The following is a 22,823-nucleotide window of genomic DNA, read 5'->3' as shown; positions in this document are numbered from 1 at the left end:
CTCCCTTGCACTTACTGAGAGTAATTTTTCTTCTCTGGGAAGCACTTCAGTGGTTCTCTTGGTTACTTAATGAGAAGCCCAGGCCTGGGAGGGGCACATAGAGGAGACAGGTGGGATTAAGCAGCTCTGCAGCTGAGGTTCTTAAAGCTTCAGGACCAGCTAAAGGGACTGGGAGACTCAGGTGGCCAGATCTCCGCATCCTGGACACATTTCCAGGTCATGCTTGACAGAACCAAGCAAAGAGGGGTTTTCTTAGGCAGATTTTTATTAGTTGTTCAAGGAGATTGTCGATTTTTCTCTGACTCACCAAGAATAAAAGAAATGTAGGAGGCCACGGGTCCAGCTGCAAAGAGTGTAACATAAAGGAGCATACCCTGAGGGCCACTCCCACCCCAAGTGGTGTCAGGCAGGGGGTAGAGTCAGCAGAGTCTTCCGGGTAAAGACGACCAGCCTGGAGCAGAAACTCCACGACGGGGGCCACAGTGTGTGTTCATGGCGAACTGCCAGCTCGGGCAACATTGCCAGGTATGTATAGGAGGCTCTCAACAAATGAGTGAGTAAACAGTGCAGTTTGGCTGATGAACTGAGCTTTCCTGCTTCCATTCTCCTCTTCCCAAGCTTTGTTTCCTGCCACAGGAGCCTTGCGCTGGTGGGGTGAGGCCTCTCTGTGCGCCCTCTGCTCCTGGCAGAGCGGGAGAGTTTGGCTCAAGCCTGACAGACAGGCTGAGGCAAAGGTGAGATGCCAGGGGCAGCAGCTCGGAGCCCTCGGAGGCTGGCAGCAGCCCTGGGAACATGGGTTACGAAACCCCAGCGGGAACTAGGTCTGGAAGGAGCCAGACTTCCAAACAGTATTGCAGAATGATAGCTGTATCATTTACTTCTAGTAGTTGATATTATTTAATATTTTACATTTGGGCCTCTGATCAAACATGTGTTAGGTATGAAAGACAGCCGGCCTAACCGAAGGACTCTGGAAGAGCATTTCACCTCCCCCTGGCCTTGGTTTCCTTATCTGCAAATCAACGTTTCTAAACTAAAGGGCCTCTGGGTCCCCTTCCAGCTCTGAGGTCCGGGCTCTGCGAGAGGTTTTTTATTAAAAGCCATAGTGACTGGTGCTGAGCATATGGACTTGCTCTGCTGCTGCTGCTAAGTCACTTCAGTCATGCCCGACTCTGTGCAACCCCATAGAGGGCAGCCCACCAGGCTCCCCTGTCCCCGGGATTCTCCAGGCAAGAACACTGGAGTGGGTTGCCATTTTCTCCAATGCATGAAAGTGAAAAGTGAAAGTGAAGTCACTCAGTTGTATTTGACTCTTTGTAAGCCCATGGACTGCAGCCCACCAGCCTCCTCCGTCCATGGGATTAAGCAAAGCCAAATACCTACATTTTTCTTTTCAGGGTAAAAGCCAAAACTGAAAGCAACTAATAGATGCCCATGCCAGAGCCAGGCTTTCCCCAGCAGTTCCCTGTGTCCTTAAGTTTGGGGAACCGTATTGTTCTTCAGTGTAAAGAATAGTACAGGTAGGCTGTGCTTTCTGGTAGGAATTGTTCCTCCCAGGCAAATACAGGTAGTGCTAAGAGAAGCATTTCAGACACGTGCAAAGGGAGCACCCTGGGAGGCTGTGTGACTCAAGCACGAACACTCCCCAAACGTCCTTCAGGAGCAGAAAGCGCCCTGGCCCCAGCTGTAGACCTCCCAGGCGACCTCTGTGATGTTAAGCTACAGGACTGCAGTGCATTCTTGCTACAGAACCGCCTCCAGCTGTGTGATGAAAGTGAGAGAGGTAGACACGCTGAGTGCAAGTGGCACCGAAAAAGACATGTGAGCCCCTGGACCGGGCTGAGATGCAGGGGCAGTGCTGGGAGGCCAGCCCATCTGGCCGAGGGCACACATCTGACCCCTCTGCAAACCACCCTGCTCGGTCCCCATGGAGCAGATCAGGGAGGAAGGTGGAGGACTGGTGCGCTCCCAGCTCCTCTCGTGGAGTCACCCTCTTGGGGGGGGGGGTCACCCCGCCCTCTGCTCAGCCCTCAGACCTGGGGCTGCAGCAGGCGTGCCTGTCACATCCCATGCTTCCCCATGGTTTACTACACACGCTGTAAACGGTCCTTTCACTCAGCTCTTCTCACTCAGTCCATTTGACAGAGATTCTGTTTCAAGACCCTGAGTGTTTCCCTGTCTAAGGGAAGCTCCGGAATCTGGGACGGATGTGGGAATGCCGGAAGAGTTCAGGAGAGGAGCATGAGGGGCGGGAGAGTGGAGGGCTCCTTGCAGAAGAGAAGGTTGGGGAGACAGCCAGCAGGCCCCCAGCTTTCCCAACTAGCTCATGAGATCTTTCTGTGAAACTGCAGGTCTGAGGGTAGAGGACAGGTGTCTCTTCTTTCTTAGGTGATTTTGGACATGCTGCCCTGCTTTTACATACTGTTCAACTGTGTGGCTCTGGCAGGAAAGAGGCCCTCAGAACAGGCTCCCATGGGCCCCAGGGTCTGTCGTGGGGCCCACGACTGTCCACAAACATGCCTAGACTGGACTGGAGTGACCCTGGCACTGGCAGCACTCAGGAGAACATGCTTCGCCTCAGGGACAGAAGAGGAAAGGCAGTTTATAAAAATGTTTCCCCAGCTGGGAAATCAAACTTGGTCCTCTGTCCTCAGTCTTCCCCAGACCACCCATGTGGGAACACTGTTCAGCTCGAAGCCAGAGCTGATATCTTCAGAAACGGCCACTAATTTGGACTCAGCCCCAAAGCCCCAGGTCCACCCAGACTTGGCCCCACCCACACTGCCTTTAAACACTCAGGTTCACAGCGCCTGGGAGCAACAGTAGTCCTTCCTTGGAGGCACTGGCAAACAGAAAGCCAACAACATTGTATCTAAAACTAAACAGTTTTGCTGAGAATAATGGGGCTCTGGACTGTGGCTTCTGTGAAGCTTAATGACAGAATTGGCAGCACATGAGGTTTTCTTCTTGTGGCGGCCCATGCTCCGCGGGCCTTGGGCACACAGCCCGGCTCACTGTTCGATCTTGTGAAACTCGGATGATGGGTTACTTCCCCTCTTCTTAATGAGATTAACGAGGTAAGTGCAAGATGTCTTGAATAGTTCAATGAAAATTTTAAAACAAATTCTTCCAAAACCATTTCCACAAAATCCAACCTTACTGAATTCCTTGGTTGAAAACTAACCCAAAACGATGTTAAAAATGAGCAAGGTCACAGTGCTGCCGTCTGCCATAAACCTTGTCGTGAACATTGGAAGCACCCTTATCCAGCTGAGCCCATGGAAACTGTGTCTTAATCTAACCGTTTCTTTCCATTTTTCCCAACTTCACATTACCAGAAGTATGCAGTGCCTTTCGAATGACATTTATCCAAGGTTATGATAACAAACAACTGTCCCTCCAGTGATACATTTGTTCCGCACCTCCCAGCCCAAGGCCCTGCTCTTGCTTTTCTTTCAAATCTCATTTAGTCTCAGTCATCTCGGCCAGAAAGTTCCTGCTTCAGAGCAGAAGGTAAGTACATTTTTTTACTAATTTCTCAGGTTTTTGAGTGCTTTGGACTCATAAATAGAGCAGTTAGGGAAAAACCTTGAGAAAAGATTATATTCAGAATTCCTAGCAGTTCATCTTTCAAATTATGGTCTTTCATCCTCACATGGAGTACATTATTTTCTAATTAAACTGTAACAAAATCTTCTATGTGTGTATCAAACTAAACCCAATTTCCCTCCTGATGAATTTATTCTAAAGTCATAGTTTTAAATCATCATCTAGCTCTGGTCAAGGACAATAGGCAGGTTTTCCTAATGGGGTTATGAGTGGGAAAAGTCATGCTTCTTTTACCCCTGGAGAGTCACCCTTTTACCTGATTAACTTTCTGTTTTCACTCTGGCACTAGTGCCTAAGCATCTCTGCCATCGACATTCACATGTGGAATTTTTGTGATCTGGGGCAATTAACACCCTGACTTTCTTATCTGTTAGTTCAATGGTCCTCTGCCTTCCTTGGCAAAAATATAGGGTGTAGGAGAAACAAGGGAGAAGGCAATAGCTCCCCACTCCAGTTCTCTTGCCTGGAAAATCCCATGGACGGAGGAGCCTGGTAGGCTGCAGTCCATGGTGTCGCTAAGAGTCGGGCACGACTGCGCGACTTCACTTTCCCTTTTCACTTTCATGCACTGGAGAAGGAAATGGCAACCCACTCCGGTATTCTTGCCTGGAGAATCCCAGGGATGGGGGAGCCTAGCGGGCTGCCATCTGTGGGGTAGCACAGAGTCAGACACAACTGAAGAGACTCAGCAGCAGCAGCAGCAGGATAAACGAGAGTAAAAGCACATTCCTGATCCCATTCTCCTCCAAAGCCCTAATCACTTGGAGAGCCATGCACCCACTGCAGACTTGAGACTCTTTGCTCAGTTGGTTCTGTCACGGGGGAAAAGCATTCTCCAGAAAGGGCGGCCCAGGCTTTTTATAAAAACAGCGAGTTGTCCTATTTTTATTTCCATAAACTGCCTTGAGATAATCCACTATTCATCCTCCTCCTAAACACACACACTTATGCACACACGTACATGCACACACATGTATACACACACATATTCCTGTACACACATACGCACACATGCAAAGCCAAGGGGGGGGGGGGGGAAACCGAAAGAGTGATGCGAGGTAACACTGAGAGCTGGGCTGTGAGCAGGATCAGGACGGGCAGAGGGCTGGTCAGGAGCCTCACCAGTTCACACACTGACCGGAAACGGCCGCTCACACCGAGGAGCCAGCCTGCGGCCACTAGCCCACTGTGGCTGGGACAGCAGGTCACACTCGGTCCTCAAGAAGAGCCCCCTTGGGGCTGTTCTCTGTGGGAACATAGAGAAAGGGGCCCCCAGCAGAGGGGGCAGGACACTCTTGGAGCACCCTGATTTTTTCAGTGTCCTGGGTTTTGGGGATTGGTGTGAGGGTTAGGGGTGTCCCCTTTCAGCACCATCGCCCTCTCACCACTCTGGGCAATCCCAGGCAGCTCAGTGTAAAGAAAAAGGCCAATCTACCTTCATCTTGCTAGTTTTCCAGGCATGTTTCCCACCTAAACACTTAAAGGCCACATTGTACAAACATGGGCAGGTCTGTGCTGGGGGTGGCGTCTGAGGCCAGGAAGTGAGGACAGGTGGTGGGAGCACAGGTAAGGCCGCTCAGGGACAGGGTTTCCAGGAGGCTCTGGCGGGTGGGGCCAGGTGGCCCTTGGGGCCCTGGGAGCTGAGAGATAAGGTGTGTAAAGGGAGTGCGTGTCACCTCAAGAAGTGTGGCTGATGTTAAAATGATACTAAAATTCAGAAGACAGTTTACACTCGTGGCTCCACATGCACTTGCCAATGTGCCAGCAATGCTGGAGCCCTGGAGCAAGATCTAGTGGCTCAAAGACCTTGAGCAAGGTCGTCTCTGAACTTCAGTTTTCTTATCTATGAAACGGGTCCTGGAGCAGGGAACAGGAGTAGAACTTGCCCTCATACTTAACTGAAGCACTGAAGGAGAACCTCTCTCACCCTGCATTCTCTCTGACCTTTACCGTAGAGACAATTGTAAGAGAAGCTGGGCGAAATCAAGCTGCTTTTAAAGTACAAATTTAAAGGAAGTGCTGATGTACTGGGGAGTTTGCTCTTTTATATGTTAGAATATTAATTCAAAATGCTAATCACATGTTTTGAGCTCCACACAGTAGACAACAAATCCCTTGCAGCTTTAGGTAAAGCTGTAAGGCGACAGAAATCAAGACAAAAGAATAGACAAAGATCAGTTGAAGCAAATAGAGAGCGCACAAACAGACCCACACAAATGTAACCAACTTATTCCAACAAAAGTGTGGGGGCAATTCAAGGGAAAAGGATAGATCTTCCAACAGGCAGTGCTGGGAGAAATACTTGCAAAACACATATTGGAAATGACTATTTTTCCTCAGCAGTGAGAAATCAAAGAATTTTAAAATGAACAAAAGGTAAGAACAGATGTCTCACCAATGGAGATCTACATATGGTAAACAAACATAGAAAAGAATACTCATCACCATTTATCATTAGAGAAATGAAAACTAAAATGACAATGAGGTCACACACTTATTAAAATGGCTGAAATCCAAAATGCTGACACCACCAAAGGTGGTGAAGCTGTGGAGCATCTCATTCCTCACTGGTGGGAATGCAAAATGGTACAGCCACTTTGGAAGACACTGTGGTGGTTTGATACAAAACTAAACAGACTCTTTCCATATGATCCAACAATTGGGCTCCTTGGTATTTACCCAAATGAGTTGAAAACTCACGTTCATCCCAAATACCTGCATGTGGATATTTATAGCAGCTTCATTTATAATTGCCAAAATCTGGAAACAACCAAGAAGTCCTTGAACTATCTTTCAGCTATCAAGCCTAAAAAAGACAGGGGTGAAACTTAAATGCATATTACTAAGTGGCATAGCCAGTCTGAAAAGGCCAGCTGCTGTATGATTCTGATTATATGATGTTCTAGGAAAAGGAAAACAAGACAGGAAATAGATAAGATGTTACCAGTAGTTTGGAGAGGAACTGAGGGCTGTGAATAGATGTAGTACAAGAGGATTTTTGTACCACAGAATAGTGAAACTATTCTGTAAGATACTATGATAGTGAATATATGACACCATGCATTTGTCAAAACCTATAGAAATTTATGGCATAAATTGTGAATCTTATGTTTTCAAAAAAATTTTTAAATCATTTTGGAGGTTAGACAGTCTCAGGATGCAGTGTAAGCAAAGAATCTGATTGTACCATCATAAATACATGAAAAAATCTCAATGCATAGGGTGAGGGGAAGGTGCTCATGTAAGTGACCTGGAAAATGAGCGACAACGGTAAAATACAGACTATCTGCTCTCTAGATGACACAGTTCACCACAGGGATGTGGGCTATTGATCCTGAAAACCACTGCAAGTGTTTCTGTGGTACACCTGCAAGTGTGTACCTGGACCCAACAATTAAAAGATGCCCTGCACATGGCAGGAGCTGGTTCTTCCCTGTTGGAACAGGAGGTTACATATAAGTAAGGAGAGGAGGCCAGATGGAGCCACATGACCACAGATTGGAGCTGGAAACTTCAGGGTGAGCTCATGCTTATCTTCATATAGATATGGATAGAGAGAGAGGTATTTGCAGAGCTGTGTGCACATATAGGTAGTGTACACACACACGTCTGCTTGCTCTGTTAGTGCAAAGGGCTTAGGAGCAGCAGCATGCCAGAAACAACACACACTTTACCCCTCAGATCTTGGTTTTTAACACCATTCTCCAATAAAAGGAGTCAGTGATCCTCTCAGAACAATGGCTGATTTCATGACGATGGCACAAAATAACAAAAGTGAGCTAGGAACACTGTGCAGTGCAAAAGATAAATAATTGTTCAAAAGATCACGGTGGTGAGGGCATGTTCAAAGGACATGTGCCAACTGCAAGAAGTTGGGATGATATAAGCAACAATATAAGTAAAATAATACTAGATTATAACCTAAAATATAAAATAAATATCCATGTATCCATGGATGACCAGCCCATCTTGGGTGGCCCTGTGTGGCATGGCTCATAGCTTCACTGAGTTATACAAGGCTGTGATCCATGTGATCATTTTGGTTAGTTTTTCTGTGATTGTGATTTTTGGCTCTGGAGGCTGTGGGATGGTAGTTCTTGCTTCTTCGGTCTGCCCTCTGAAGGAGGCGGATAAGAGGCTTGCGCAAGCTCCCTAATGGGAGGGACTGGCTGTGGAGGAAACTGGGTCTTGCTCTGGTGGGTAAATGTTTAATCCAATTGTCTGCTGATGGGTGGGGCTGGGCTGCTGCCCTGTTAGTTGTTTGGCCTGTGGCAACCCAGTCCTGGAGTCTAAGAGCTCTACGGTAGGGCTACTGGTGACCTCCAGGAGGACTTCTGCCAACACACGCCTCCCAGGACTGCTGTTGCCAGTGCCCCTGTCCTCACAGCAGGCCACCGTGGGCACACATTCCACAGAAGATCCTCATACACTCACAGGCAGCCTGGCTCAGGGTCCACTGAGCTCACAGCTCCTTCCCCTTGGTTGTGGTGCACACAAAGTTTTGTGTCTGTCCTCCAAGAGTCTCTGTTTCCCCCAATCCTGTGGACATTCCATAATCAAATCCCACTGGCCTTCAGAGTCAGATTCCCTGGGGATTCCCAGTCCCTTTGCTGGATCTCCAGGTTGGGAAGTCTGATGTGGGGCCTCACATGGGAAAATGAGTGTGCTGTGTATGGGAACTCTCTATACTATCTTTGTAACTTTTCCATGAATATAAAATTGTTCTAAAATAAAAGGCTATTTTTTTTAAGAATGTCCAAGCTCCATCACCCAAATAAAATCTGAAACATTTTCCAGGGATTTTTCGATGCTTTTGCATCTGTGTGTGTGTGTGTGTGTGTGTGTGTGTGTGTGTATGTGTGTGTGTGTGTATATATATATATATATATATATATATATATATATACTCTGCACCACTGAACCATGATTTTAACCATAGAAGAGGGGTCTACTTTATGGGCCTGCAGAATTTATTTAACCCATTATTTATATGGTTATAATTGGTTTATAATTACTTATAAGGTCACCAGGTATTTACATGGTTTTTCAGTTTTCCACTGAAAAATTTGTATATACTGTGAGCATCATTGTATGTACATCTTTGTACCTATCATTGACAATATGTTCAGAGCCACTGAGTCAGATTGGTCAGGTTGGCAGATCCTAAAGGCAGAGTAGCATAGTGGAACTCTATCAGTCACCTTCTATTGGGTTAGGGTGTGCGACTAGGATCCTTAGATTTTTTAGTGATAACACACTTTCTAATTAAGGGTCAGTACCTAGATTTTGAACAATTTATATTTATTGAAACAAATAAACCAGCTGTGATTATGATCTTTCACAACACCTTCATTTCTTTTTTTTATTAATTTATTTATTTTAATTGGAGGCTAATTACTTTAAAATGCTGTAGTGGTTTTTGCCATACATTGACATGAATCAGCCACGGGTTTACATATGTCCCCCATCCTGAACCCCCCTCCCACCTCCCTCCCCAAACACCTTCATTTCTATTTTTTTCATCTTTTCACTTGTCTCAAGTGTCATTAGTCAGTTAGGTTCCAATGTTAATAGAAAACTGTTTGCTTTAACCATTTCTTTTCCCCCTCCAACTTTCACCCCAACCCAATATCAGTATCTTCTACTGTATGAAAAGGAATACCAAGTACTCAAGTGAAAAAGGACTGACCTGCTTCCAGGAAAAGCCTTTCTCAACTCACCTTTTGATTTGCACCAAATGGAAACCACAGGATCTGAAATTACAATGATAACAATGGGCTTACACTTTTTTTTGTCTTTTTCTTTCTATTTTTGTGTGTTTGTTTTGGGGGGAGGGGCTTACACTTTTTGATCAGGGTGTATTTCCTAAGTTTTACTCATTAGAATGATCAGTGCTTTTTATCCTGAATATCTCATAGAAGCCATGTCTTAAAATGAACTTCATATAACCAGTATGGGTTGCGCAACAAGTAATGGTAGAAACAGTCACGTCTCAATATTCGGATTATATGTTCAAGCATAAACCTGCTATGTAGGGGGAAAAGGCCAGTGTCTTCCTCTGGGCTGTCTCCTACCCTGGATGTTCTGTAATCCCAGGGTTTACGGACTCCAGAACTGAGCCAGGAGTCTGGCATGCGTCCATCTAGTGCTGTCTGGACTCCTCACTGCCACCTGGTGCCGACATTGGGAACTGCTCCACTGTTCACAGGGAAGCTGGCCCAGATGGGCATAGCTCCTGACACAACCAGGGCAGAGTCTGCCTCAAGGGACTGCCAGACCATGACCTGTGGTCCTCAGCACTTTTAACCCCATCACAGCCACCCCAGGGTACTAGCCACCTTGGAGTTCTGGGACAAAACTGGATTTGATGTTCACTCCTCTCTTCCAAGAGGACTGTCCACAGTCTCTTTCCCTTACCAAGAGCAGATATTCTCAAAGGTTAGGCAATTCTTCCTTCCTGACATTCAAATAAGAGGTCTGATTTCAACTCCTTTCTACTGACAAAGGCTACTCAATTTCGCCTTCTAAGAAAAAGCCTCTTCCTTTCTGTCCTGCACTAAAGGTCTCATTATTTCCTGCTTTTACTGCCCAGGAGAACTCTGGCCCTTCACATGCTCCTGCAGATAAAGTCATGTTCCTGGACTCCAGGGAAGCGGATTCCTTGCCCTTTCTAAGTGGAGAGCAAGGCTGCTCATTTTACAGGCACTACTTCAAATAAAAAGACACCAAGAAATTAATCTTTAGCAGAAGTGCTCATTTTCCCACAAATTCTAACTGAAATTTTATCTGCCAATGAAAAAATAAAACCACTTACTCTTGTTCCTTACACATTTTATATATCTCTCCCAAACATATCTTTCTAGAAATACAAACTGTTGATTATTCGATTATTCACATTCTAACACATCAAAAATAGTTCCTGGACATCTCAGTGAGTCACTAGAGTGGATCAGAGAGGAGGAGGGAGAATCTGCCAGCCCCCCAAGGGGTTACCTGCTGCTCAAGAGACAACACAAACACCGGAAGCTGACCTTTCACACGGGCAGAGGGTACCACACGCCAAATGCAAGAACAAAACACGCTTCAGGACACGAAAGCACAGCGGTCATATGGGTCAAGGGCATGGAGACACTCAAGATGTTTGGTCTTGACTTGGGGCTAAAACAAAAGCAGGATTTAGACAGAGTAGAGATTGGGGAATTCTAGCAGGAAAACAGTAGTAAAAATGTAGAAGGCAAAATGTGCTAAACTTCCTGGAGACAATAAGAAACCTGGGCTGGCTGGAATGCGGATTCTACATAGAACACTGGGGAATATGGCAAGAAAACATTAGCCTGGAACAGAGTATAGATAGCCTGAAATGTCAAGTGACGTAGTAATGGGATTTTATCTTGTAGACAATGAGAACTCCTTGATGGAGCCCACACTGCGTGATGGCTCTGGGTTGGGGTATTTGCACATAATGTCATGTATGACCCAAACCTAATGCAAGAACTCTGAACTAAGTCGTCTTGTTCCCCTGTGCATGTGTTGGAACTGAACAGAATAAGGTTTAAGGACATCTATATCTTTGATGCTTTTTCTTGACTTTGATGATTATTTCTCTTAGACTAAAACAAAATTAACTTTCACAAAATGTTTATATTTTTAGGATAAACCAGATATAGGACTCTACAGTAGAACCAAGGAGGTCACTTGTCTCTAATTAAAATCAAACCTTAGTCTGATCTTAATATATCATTTCTCCCCCCCCGCCACCCACCCACACACGCACACACCACTATTTCTCAGATTTCCCTTCCAAGAATATTAGAAATTTTCAAAGAACATTAGAAATTGTTTTAAAGAGAAAGATAGATGAGCAAAAACACAAAGATATATCATCACTGAAACCCTGAACTCCTCCAGAGGTCAAGCACCTGGTCACAATCAGATTTAACACTTTCTAGGCAATCCTTCTAAGTGAGCATCCTCAACTGTACTCTTATGAATATCCAGCTCTCTCACCAGAAAAGTGTACCACTTCTGTGGAATATAGTTAAACAAGGCAGCAGACTTAAATATCTTACAGGCTCAGCCTTTCCACTTCAGTGACTGTGTCTTTAAATCTTTATTTGCATTGTATTATATAATTTGAGAAAAAAATCAATACTCATTTAGTTGTGCATATAAAACTCAAAATATCCTACTTTGTTAGTAATTTAATTGAGTTTTCCGTGGCCAGTGAGACAGCATGTTTATTATCAAACTCCAAGGTAAATAAAAATGGTAAGGACAGCCAAGTGACAGTTGAGACTAGGTGATATTGCTACCTCAAAGGGGAAAGAGGAAGCAAAAGCTATGATAAATAATACAAAGACCATTTTTACCAATTGATGGGGAAAACAAAAAAAAAACCTCAGTGAAAACATTCTCGGCAGCACACCTAACAAGCTTAGGTGTCTCCAAGGCCCTTCTGCCTCAGCAACTCAGTTCTGCTGCTCCCTGTAAATATTGATCAGGCTCCAGAGTTCAGTTCAGTTCAGTTCATGTCCGACTTTTTACAACCCCATGGACTGCAGCACACCAGGCTTCCCTTTCCATCACCAACTCCCAGAGCTTGCTCAATCTCATGTCCATTGTGTCAGTGATGCCATCCAACCATCTCATCCTCTGTCATCCCCTTCTCCTCCTGCCTTCAATCTTTCCCAGCATCAGGGTCTTTTCTAATGAGTCAGCTCTTCACAACAGGTGGCCAAAGTATTAGAGCTTCAGCTTCAGCATCAGTCCTTCCATTGATTATTCAGGACTGATTTCCTTTTAGGATTGACTGGTTGGATCTCCTTGCAGTCCAAGGGATTCTCAACAGTCTTCTTCAACACCACAGTTCAAAAGTATCAATTCTTTGGCACTCAGCTTTCTTTATGGTCCAATTCTCACATCCATACGTGACTACTGGAAAAACCATAGCTTTGACTAGACAGACCTTTGTTGGCAAAATAATGTCGCTCAGACGGTAAAGCATCTGTCTACAATGTGAGAGACCTGGGTTCGATCCCTGGGTTGGGAAGATTCCCTGGAGAAGGAAATGGCAACCCACTCCAGTACTTCTTGCCTTGAAAATCCCATGGATGGAAGAGCTTGGTGCAGGCAACTATCCATGGGGTTGCAAAGAGTCAGGCACGACTGAGCGACTTCACTTTCACTTCACTAGGTTGGTCATAGCTTTTCTTCCAAGGAGCAGGCCACTTGCCTTTTAATTTCATAGCTGCAGTCACCATCTGCAGTGATTTTGGAGCCAAGAAAATAACGTCTCACAATTTCCATTGTTTCCTCATATATTTGCCATGAAGTGGTGAGACCAGATGCCATGATCTTCATTTTTTGAGTGTTGAATTTTAAGCCAGCTTTTTCACTCTCCTCTTTCACTTTCATCAACAGGGTCTTTGGTTAATCTCCACTTTCTGCCATAAGAGTAGTGTCATCTGCATATCTCAGGCTATTGCTATATCTCCCTGCAATCTTATTCCCAGCTTGTGCTACATCCAACCCAGTATTTCGCATGATGTACTCTGCAAAAAGTTAAATAAGCAAGGTGACAATATACAGCCTTGATGTACTCCTTTCCCAAAGTGGAACCTGTCTGTTGCTCTAGAGCCAGCAATTTCAAATCGAAAGTTCTCTGTGCTTCAGGTGATTCTACAAGAAGCAATGGCACAGTGGGAGAGAAATCTTCTCTGATTTTAGTATCAATCTCAGCACTCTTCAGACTCCTCACCACCCCACACACCACAGCCCAACATGCATCCTTCAAGCCATCTGTCAATCATACAAATACATTAATTCCAGAAGGTTGCAAATAAGAAAGCAGGCAAAGCCTTCACAAACCAGTCCACAGCAATTAACAGTCCTTGTGTCTTAAAAGCACCAGCTCAGGGCCTGTGGTGGACGTGGGTATACAGGGGGAGACACCGGGAAGAGGAATCCCAGCCACACAGACTGCACAGTTCCATCACTTACAAAGTCCCTCACAAGAAGCAGATCTTTTCAATTTGTTCACTTGTTCAATTTTATAAGAAGTCCTTCAAAGTGCTCTGCCCTATTCAAGTCAAACTTCTGAGACTGAAGGTATGAACAGGCAGGCACTCAGCTCCTCAAGGGGACTGGGGAACTGCCATGGCAAGATAGCTGATTGGTTACACATACTCCTCCTGACTGCCACATGGACTTCTGCCAGGAGCTGCCAGTGCTCAGCGGAGCTGGGTGCAGGCCAAAGGGAATGTTGCTGAGCCTTCCCCTGGGGAGACGGAAGCTCCCAGACCAACCTGCCTCCTCCGCCCTGCCCCATTCCCACACCACACCCTCATTTTGGCTACTTGTAATTTATGTAAATCCTAGCCTACATGTTGGTTTTTAAGATTTTGCTGTTGTTTCCAATTTTTCATCTCTTCTTTTTTTACTGGGTCATCTTTAGCTTGTCTTACTACTCAGTTTTTCTACTCTTTTTCTTCTTATTGAATTTAAGACCAAGAAATAGAAATACAAATTAGGACAATTTGTACCCAAGAAGAATGGACTGTTTTGAACTGTGGTGTTGGAGAAGACTCTTGAGAGTCCCTTGGACTGCAAGGAGATCCAACCAGTCCATCCTAAAGGAGATCAGTCCTGGGTATTCATTGGAAGGACTGATGTTGAAGCTGAAACTCCAATACTCTGGCCACCTGATGTGAAGAACTGACTCACTGGAAAAGACCCTGATGCTGGGAAAAATTGAAGGCAGGAGGAGAAGGGGACGACAGAGGATGAGATGGTTGGGTGTCATCACCAACTCAATGGACATGAGTTTGAGCAAGCTCTGGGAGCTGGTGATGGACAGGGAGGCCTGGCGTGTTGCAGTCCATAGGGTCACAATGAGTCAGACAGGACTGAGCGACTGAACTGAACTGTACCCAAGGAGGAAATGGTGGGTGTCTCTCTCAGCCACATTATCAAGGGAAGGGAGGTCTGGTGTGTTTGCGGGCACCAGGACATAAGTAGGAAGCTAAAACCAGAAGGCCCAAGCGTCCTGAGAGCACAGGAACGGTAGGGAGCCTGGCCAAGCTGAGATCAGAGTCACACAGAGGGAGGCAATAGCACATGTGTAAGTATGTAGGCCAAAACCTACCAGCTGTTCCATTGGCGATAAGCCTCCTTCATTAAGGAGGCTACGTGGGGCAGCACACCGCTGGTGAGGATGTAAACTGGTACAACCCTCCAGGAAGGCAGTTTGACATTATCTTTGCATATACTGATGCATATACACTTTCACATGCATATACACTTTCACTCAACATTTCCTTTTCTGTGAACTTAACCACCTCATTAGGCACATGAAATCTTACATGATTATTCATTACAGCATTCTTTACACAGCAAAATGTTTGAAACAACCCACGTGACTATCAATACACAGATGAAATAACTCAGGACATATCCACCCAATGGAATACCTTGTAGTAGCTTTTTTAAAAATGGAAAAATGAGGAGCAGAAAGAATGAGAAAGTGATCCATCTACTTTGTGCAAAGTGTCCAAGATGAAATAAGGTACAAAACACTAGGTATAATACACCGACCACTGAACACACAGGGCAGGGGGTATCCTGCTGGCCAGAAATGGGCTGACTGGTGCCCAGTGTTACTGAGATCAAGCTCACTCTGCTTGCCACACCATAGACCAATGCATTTGAGAGACGAGGGGTTGAGGTAAGGGAGAGATTTAATCGGGGAGCTGGCAGACTGAGAAGGTGGCAGGCTAGTACCTCAAAATAAGCATCTTACTGTGGTCTGGATGTCAGGTTTTTTTATACATCAGAAGCAGTGAGGAACTAAAGTCAAAAGGCAGAATAGAGAAGGAGATGCCATGGGGAAGTAAAGTGAAAGGGTCTTCAGTCTGGCAAAACATCTCCAAGGGAATAGCCAGTCTTTGGAAAGGATGTGTTAATCTCTTCTTTTCACAGGTGGGCAGGGACAAACTATCTCTCCACAAAATGAACAAAGGCACTTTAGTTTACAGTCCAGCAGAGGGGCAGGGTCCTCCAGGCCTGAGTATGATTGTAATAAAAGCAATGAAAAGCAAGTCAAAGAAAGAGTTTCCAACATGGAGCCAGAATTGGCTTTCTCCCTGCAACCCAGTGCTCCGAGTCTGGGTCCCCAGCATCTTTCCTCCCAGCTGCCCCCAGTCCATGACTGGGCTCAGTCTACTTCTGCAGGAGCTAGGACCCCTCTCATTGGCCGCTGACTCAAGGACTCTCCACTGACCAGCTCAAAACTTTCCAGAGCTGTGCTGTGGTGAGAGACTTTGCCTACCCAGTGCCCCTTGCTTCCTCTTCTTTGCCCCAGGAGTCAGACCTGCCTCACAGCCTGAAGACTGCCTTGCTGCTCTTGCTGTCTCTCCCTTTCACCCTAACTAACAACTGGGAGAAGACGTACACACTCCTAGTGTTTTTTGGGCATAAAGAAACTCCAGAAGAAGACTGGCTACTACTTTGAGGAGTAGTAATGGGGCACACAAGATGAAGGGATGGGAGGGAGACTCTTTACTATTTCCATGTATCTACACATACACACAAATACACATATATAAATATATATGACAGTAATACCTATTCAAAAATGAAATCAAAATGTTACATGCATCTAGTGAAAACAGGGAGAGAGGGCTTCACTGAGCTGGGATGCAGGCAGGAGCCCTGTGGCACTGTGGCATTGTGATTTATAAGAAGACACATATGCGGTCTGCCTCCTCTTGTCTGGCACAGAGTTCACAAGATCTCTGGAACTCTCTAAGTGGGGAGAACAACCAAGTTGTCTCTTGTTATGTTAATGAGGTGACTTTTGGAAAGCCACTGCTAAAATCTCAAGAGGAGGGGGCCATTTGGGAACACAGACCTCAGTTCCTCTCTGGCTCTTTCTGAAGACTGGATTCTAAAACTCCATCAACTGGAAAAGCCATATGGTACAAACTACTCATTCACTCAACAGAAAAATAAGCCCTTACCCTCCTCCCTAGCCATTCTCCCCAGAAGCCATACAACAGCCCCAAAGCACAGAGAGTACAATGCGGGCTGCTGACTCTCCAGGACGCCTGCAGCCCTTTTACTCAAGGCCTCGTGCCATCTGCCGCCCTCCTCAACTAAAGGAGGGGATTGTGGGGCCACACTGTCCTCTGAACTTCTTTAATATAGTCTTCTAGAGAGAGTTGGGAAAACAACTTGGTCAGTTATATCTGACTTGGTCAGATACACAGGTTTTTAACTTATTTTATTTTCATTTCTACTAAAGCCGATAAAATTTCTTTATCAGATGAATACTTACAGAAACACTAAGATAAATGATTTAATTTAGCAGATATTCATCTTTGGAGCCAAAGAGACCTTGATTTAAATCCTAACTCTCAGTATCTTGGCCTGTCCACCCCAATTCCTTAGATGCAAATTAGAGGCAACAGGACTACCTTGTATTGTTGACAAGAGGATTAAAATGAGATGCCACGCATTGCACATGGCATAGTACTGGTTGGCACATAACAGGAATTTCACAAATAAAAAAGCCTTCTCCTTTCTCTCAGAGAACTGCAAAAATATGAAAATTAGACCTTTACATTTTCTGGCCAAAGACAATAATCAGTATTAAAAATCCTCATTTTATAGTTGCCCATGTTCCCTTTTCTTTTGCAAACAGCATCTGCCAGTTACCCCATGTAACTATTGTTACAGCCACAATCATTTGCTACACTGTTGGTGGGAATTGGGGGTTCCTTAAAAAACTAAAAATAGAGTTGCTATATGATCCAGCAGTCCCACTCCTGGGCATATATCTGGAAAAGATGAAGACTCTCATTTAAAAAGAAATATGCACCCTAATCCTCATAGCAGAACTATCTACAACAGCTAAGACATGGAAGCAACCTAAGTGTCCATCGACAGGTGAATGGGTACAAAAGATGTGTTACACACACACACACACACACACACACACACACACACACAGAAAGAATATTATGCAGCCATTAAAAAGAATGAAATAATGTCATTTGCAGCAACATGGATGGACATAGAGACTGTCATACTAAGTGAACTAAGTTAGAAAGAGAAAGAAATATATCACTTCTATGTGGAATCTAAAAAAAAAAAATGAAACAAGTGAACTTATTTACAAAATGGAAACAGGCTCAGAGACATAGAAAACAAACTTATGGTGACCAAAGAGGAAAGAAAGGAAAGGATAAAAGGAGTTTGGGATTAACAGCTATATGTTACTATTCATAAAATAAACAATAAAGATCTACTGTATAGCACAGGGAACCATATTCAAGAATCTGAAAAAAATACATGTATACACACACATGCATAACTGAATCATTTTGCTGTACATCTGAAACTGGCACAACATTTTAAATCGACTATACTTCAATTTTAAAAATATATATTTAAGAAGGATTTTTTAAAAGATGAGGGTACAATAAATTATTTTATTTAAATATTCCACCATTGTATTTTGCAGAGGCCACAGAGCTTCCTCAAAGGTATCATGGCTTGTTTTTATTTTGTGATCTATTTTGTAACTAATATTCCTACATATACTTTTTCTTACCTCAGATCTTCAGCAAGAACTACAAATTAATCAAGTTTCCTGTCAAGTTCCGGTAACATTTCTGTCTTAACTGCACACAGGAAAGATGAGACACATTCTCAATCTGTATGAAAACATCAACAGTACAGCAAGAAATAACTCGGACTGTCCTGCTGTGATTTTGCCAGAAGAGATATTTTTCACAGTATCCATTGTCGGAGTTTTGGAGAACCTGATGGTCCTTCTGGCTGTGGCCAAGAATAAGAGTCTTCAGTCGCCCATGTACTTTTTCATCTGCAGCTTGGCTATTTCCGATATGCTGGGCAGCCTGTACAAGATTTTGGAAAATGTTCTGATCATGTTCAGAAACATGGGTTACCTCGAGCCTCGAGGCAGTTTTGAAAGCACAGCAGATGACGTGGTGGACTCCCTGTTCATCCTCTCCCTCCTTGGCTCCATCTGCAGCCTGTCTGTGATCGCCGCTGACCGCTACATCACAATCTTCCACGCTCTGCAGTACCACCGCATCGTGACCCCGCACCGCGCCCTCGTCGTCCTGACGGTCCTCTGGGCAGGCTGCACAGGCAGTGGCATCACCATTGTGACCTTCTCCCATCACGTCCCCACGGTGATCGCCTTCACAGCGCTGTTCCCCCTGATGCTGGCCTTCATCCTGTGCCTCTACGTGCACATGTTCCTACTGGCCCGCTCCCACGCCAGGAGGACCTCCTCCCTTCCCAAAGCCAACATGAGAGGGGCCATCACACTGACTGTCCTGCTCGGGGTCTTCATTTTCTGCTGGGCACCCTTTGTCCTTCATGTCCTCTTGATGACATTCTGCCCGGCTGACCCCTACTGTGCCTGCTACATGTCCCTCTTCCAGGTGAATGGTGTGTTGATCATGTGTAATGCCATCATCGACCCCTTCATATATGCCTTTCGGAGCCCAGAGCTCAGGGTGGCATTCAAAAAGATGGTTATCTGCAATTGGTACCAGTAGAATGATTGGTCCCTGATTTTACGAGCTACAGGGATATACTGTCGGGGACAGAGTAGCGTGACAGACCAACAACACTAGGACTCCAACTGTCCTCCCCTTCCCTAGAGCACATGAGGATAATTCCACTAACTCTTGTTGTAATGGCTCAATTCCATGTGAACAGCCTTGCTATAGGGTACAACTTCTATAGCTTAGAGAGGCAAAATAATTACCGAAAAGGCCAGAGTACAAAGCACATACAGCAAAACACATGTGAGAACTCTGAGCTAAGGAACAGTTTGTCCTTCTATAGATAACTAGCTAGCCTATCACGGGGTGGCCTCTCCTAAGTGCTAGGACAAGCACTCAGGGTATGGACTACAGGGTTTTTGTAAGCCAAAGGTGCCAATAAGTTCCTGCGGCTGCACTGCCACACAGAGCCCCTGCCTGCCACCTGCTCTCCTTTCTGCCCACCTGCTTTGCTGTGCACCATCTCCAGTCTTTCTACAAGCAGGCAGGATGCATCTTCTAGTCAAATAACCAGCTTTGAGTTTCCAATAATAAAGGAAGCTTCTCCATTAGTCTTCTTGGCTAACTCAGCATCCCAGTGGCGTTAAAGTATTTCCCTGGTTAAAACTCTTTATGCTTTAGAAGCATACATTTCAAAGGAGAAAATAAATATTTAACCCATTTGGTCCCTATGTAGGAATAAATAAAGGCCAGAGGAAAACTGTGGGAAAATGAAGAAGGTATACCCAACCCTTGTGAATCTGTCCAGCATGTGTGTGCTCAGTCACTCAGTCGTTTCCAACTCTTTGAGACCCCATGGACTGCAGCCCGCCAGGCTCCTCTGTCTGTGGGATTTCCCAGGCAAGAATACTGGAGGGGGTTGCTATTTCCTCCTCCAGGGGATCTTCCCAACCCAGGGATAGAACCTGCATTTCTTGTGTCTCCTGTATTGGCAGGCAGATTCTTTAGCACTGCACCACATAAGAAGCCATACCTGTCAAAACATAGAAGTAAACGAAAAAAGTCGACATGTCCCAAAATGCATTTTAAGTAGAGAATGTGTGTGTTCACCAGGTTTTTGGACTATGAGGGAAACCAAGACCAAAACAACATTTCAAGACAGAGCTGTTACTGAGACTCAAGCCAGAGACTGGTGAAAAACATTTAACCTCATTCCCCAGATGAATCTAAGGCAGACAATTCCCCAGATGAATTCTTTAGCATCACTGAAGAATTTCCTCTTACTAGAGCCACAGGAAAGATGCCAGATACTGACAAGTGGAATCCCTGGCAGGATAAAAGAAACACAAATTGTAGGTTTGTCTGTTTTTAAAGACAAAGCTTAAAGAAGAAGCAAATTCTGACCCTAAGTCTTTGCTGAGTCACAGATTAATTTACAGGGATGAGCAATGGAAGAGACAAAGAGGCCAGATCTGCAGGTACACAGAGCTGAGCGTCTCAGGAGCCAGCAGGAGGGACGGTGTCTTGGGAAGAGGCACTTCTTGGCCCCCAGAGTTTCCCTGAGCTGCTGAGAGAAGTCAGCCACAAATAGGACTGCTGGTCGGGTGATGGGTAGAGTATTCGGTGTGGGGAGGGCAGATGCTTAAGAAGCAGAAGGGAAACAGAGTTAAAGGGGAGGCTGCTGGGGTAGGTATCCAAAAGGTCAATAATTCACTTGAAGGCGAAACCCAGTGTCTTCCACACCTCCATCCTCCAGAAATGCTTCTTTGGTCCTTCCCCCTCACCAAATAAACGACAATACCCCTTTCTCCTCTTATTTCTCTTGAGAGAACATCCAGAACAAAAGAAGCAAAGACTGAGGAATTCCTTATACTTTTCTTCACTTTAACAGATAAGCTTTAAAAATTTCACCAATATGCTTACTTTTTGAAAATTAACTTTTATCAAATTAAAAATTTCCTTTTCCTGCCTACTTTCCTAACAGTATTTTTATTGTTGATCAATGTTGGATTTTATTTAATGCTTTTTCAGATGATCATTTTTTCCTCCTTTATTAATGTGGTATATCAGATTAATAAATTTTTAATAATTGGGCTATCTTTGCATTATAGCAACCATGGACATATTTACAAAGCTAAAATATGTTGTTTTAGAAAAGATTTATTTTGATTTATATTTTTATATGAAATTACCTTAAAGGTATAATTTAATTTATATTTCGTGAATGACCTTTAGTGAATTTTATGAGAAATGAGAACAGTACCAAAAAATAAAAACTCAAGGCATATGCTTTCCAGGGAATTCCCTGTCAGTCCAGGGGTTAGGACTCGGTACTTTTACTGCTGGGGCCCAGGTTCAACCCCTGGTCTGGGAATTAAGATCATGCAAGCTGCATGGTGCAACAACAACAACAGGTATGTGCATCCCATAAATATTCTTTTTAAAATAAAGGAAAAGAAATTCTACGTGGGCTATTTAGTTGGCTACTCCTCTATGTATATTTAGTGATTTTTAAAACCTATTTTGTGCAGATCCATATTGCTACATGCAACAGTTTGTAGCTAGCAATTCTCACAATCAGGGTGACAATATCGCACTGACATTACAACATGATCATTAAAGAAACAGCAAACAACTGTTATTTATTTTACTGACATGTATATTTAAGATCTATTATTTGCAAAGTATTGCTGAGAAACTAACCCAGTTATTCCTCTTTGCAAATCTACATGTATGCTTCTTTATCCATATAAGTACAGTTTGTACTATAATTAAAAGTTCTGATAGTATGTTAAGAGACTCTAAATACATGTATATTCTCATTCAGTAAAAGTACATCTTTAAAAAAAAAAAAAAGTATATCTTTCTTGTCATGCACTAAAAGTACATCTTTCTTCACATCCCCTAATGTCTCAGGTCAGACTTTGACCAAGTTCCCCAGAACTCTGAAAATAAGGAGGGCAGAGAGCAGGAGGACCTACAGAAATTAAGTAGACTCCAGAACAGTGTCTCTTGCTTCCATTGGGATATTAATAAATGTACCTAATTTAATTTAATTCCTTAAGAAAGTTTTATGTTAGTAGAAGCTATATGATATCTGAGGTAACAAATCCCATGAGCTTTAAATCTGTTAAAAGTCTTCATTTTATCTGTCCCTATTTAATCCTTTACTGTTTGCTGCAGGTTTTAGCAGTCTGGAGTTTGTTGGATAAGACTATGATGTCATAGTCTTATCCAGGATGTCTTGCAGCACTTGCTGAAGAGTGCTAAAACTCCTCTTGGGCTCCCTTCCTCCTGCCTTTTTGATGATATCCAACCCAGGAGTGCTGGGATCACTGAAAATTGTCCCAATACTAACAAAGCTAAAACACTGATCAAATAAGTTCATAGAATATGTCTAGAAGTGGCAAGAATTTCCTTTTACAGATAGAAAACCACTGTTAGGAGAGGTGAGAGTGATTGAAAATCCACATCACTGAGTCCTAATCCCAGCTCCATATGTACTATTTATATAACCTTGAACAAGATACTTAAATGCAGTAAGGTTTCATCATTCCACCAGTTATATAGGGACCACAGTACTACCTTCACCGAGAATTCTGTGAGAAATAAAAAATACAAGTTTAGTACTATGCTTGGAGCATGCTAAATGCTTGATAAAAGTTAGTGTCTACT

At 44.2% G+C, this 22,823-nt stretch overlaps 1 protein-coding gene across 1 annotated transcript; it reads left to right on the top strand.

Moving 5' to 3' along the window:
* Positions 1–3,460: 3,460 nt before the first annotated feature.
* Positions 3,461–19,199, top strand: MC2R (melanocortin 2 receptor). The gene is made up of 2 exons (XM_069569242.1): positions 3,461–3,513; positions 18,226–19,199. The coding sequence occupies exon 2, from the start codon at positions 18,306–18,308 to the stop codon at positions 19,197–19,199; it is 894 nt and encodes a 297-aa protein (XP_069425343.1). The 5' UTR covers positions 3,461–3,513; positions 18,226–18,305.
* Positions 19,200–22,823: the final 3,624 nt, after the last annotated feature.

The sequence above is a fragment of the Ovis canadensis genome, chromosome 23 (genome assembly GCF_042477335.2).
Source record: "Ovis canadensis isolate MfBH-ARS-UI-01 breed Bighorn chromosome 23, ARS-UI_OviCan_v2, whole genome shotgun sequence".
Lineage (NCBI taxonomy): Eukaryota > Metazoa > Chordata > Mammalia > Artiodactyla > Bovidae > Ovis > Ovis canadensis.
Note: the sequence above shows the minus strand (reverse complement) of the source record. Positions and strands in the feature narration are given on the sequence as shown.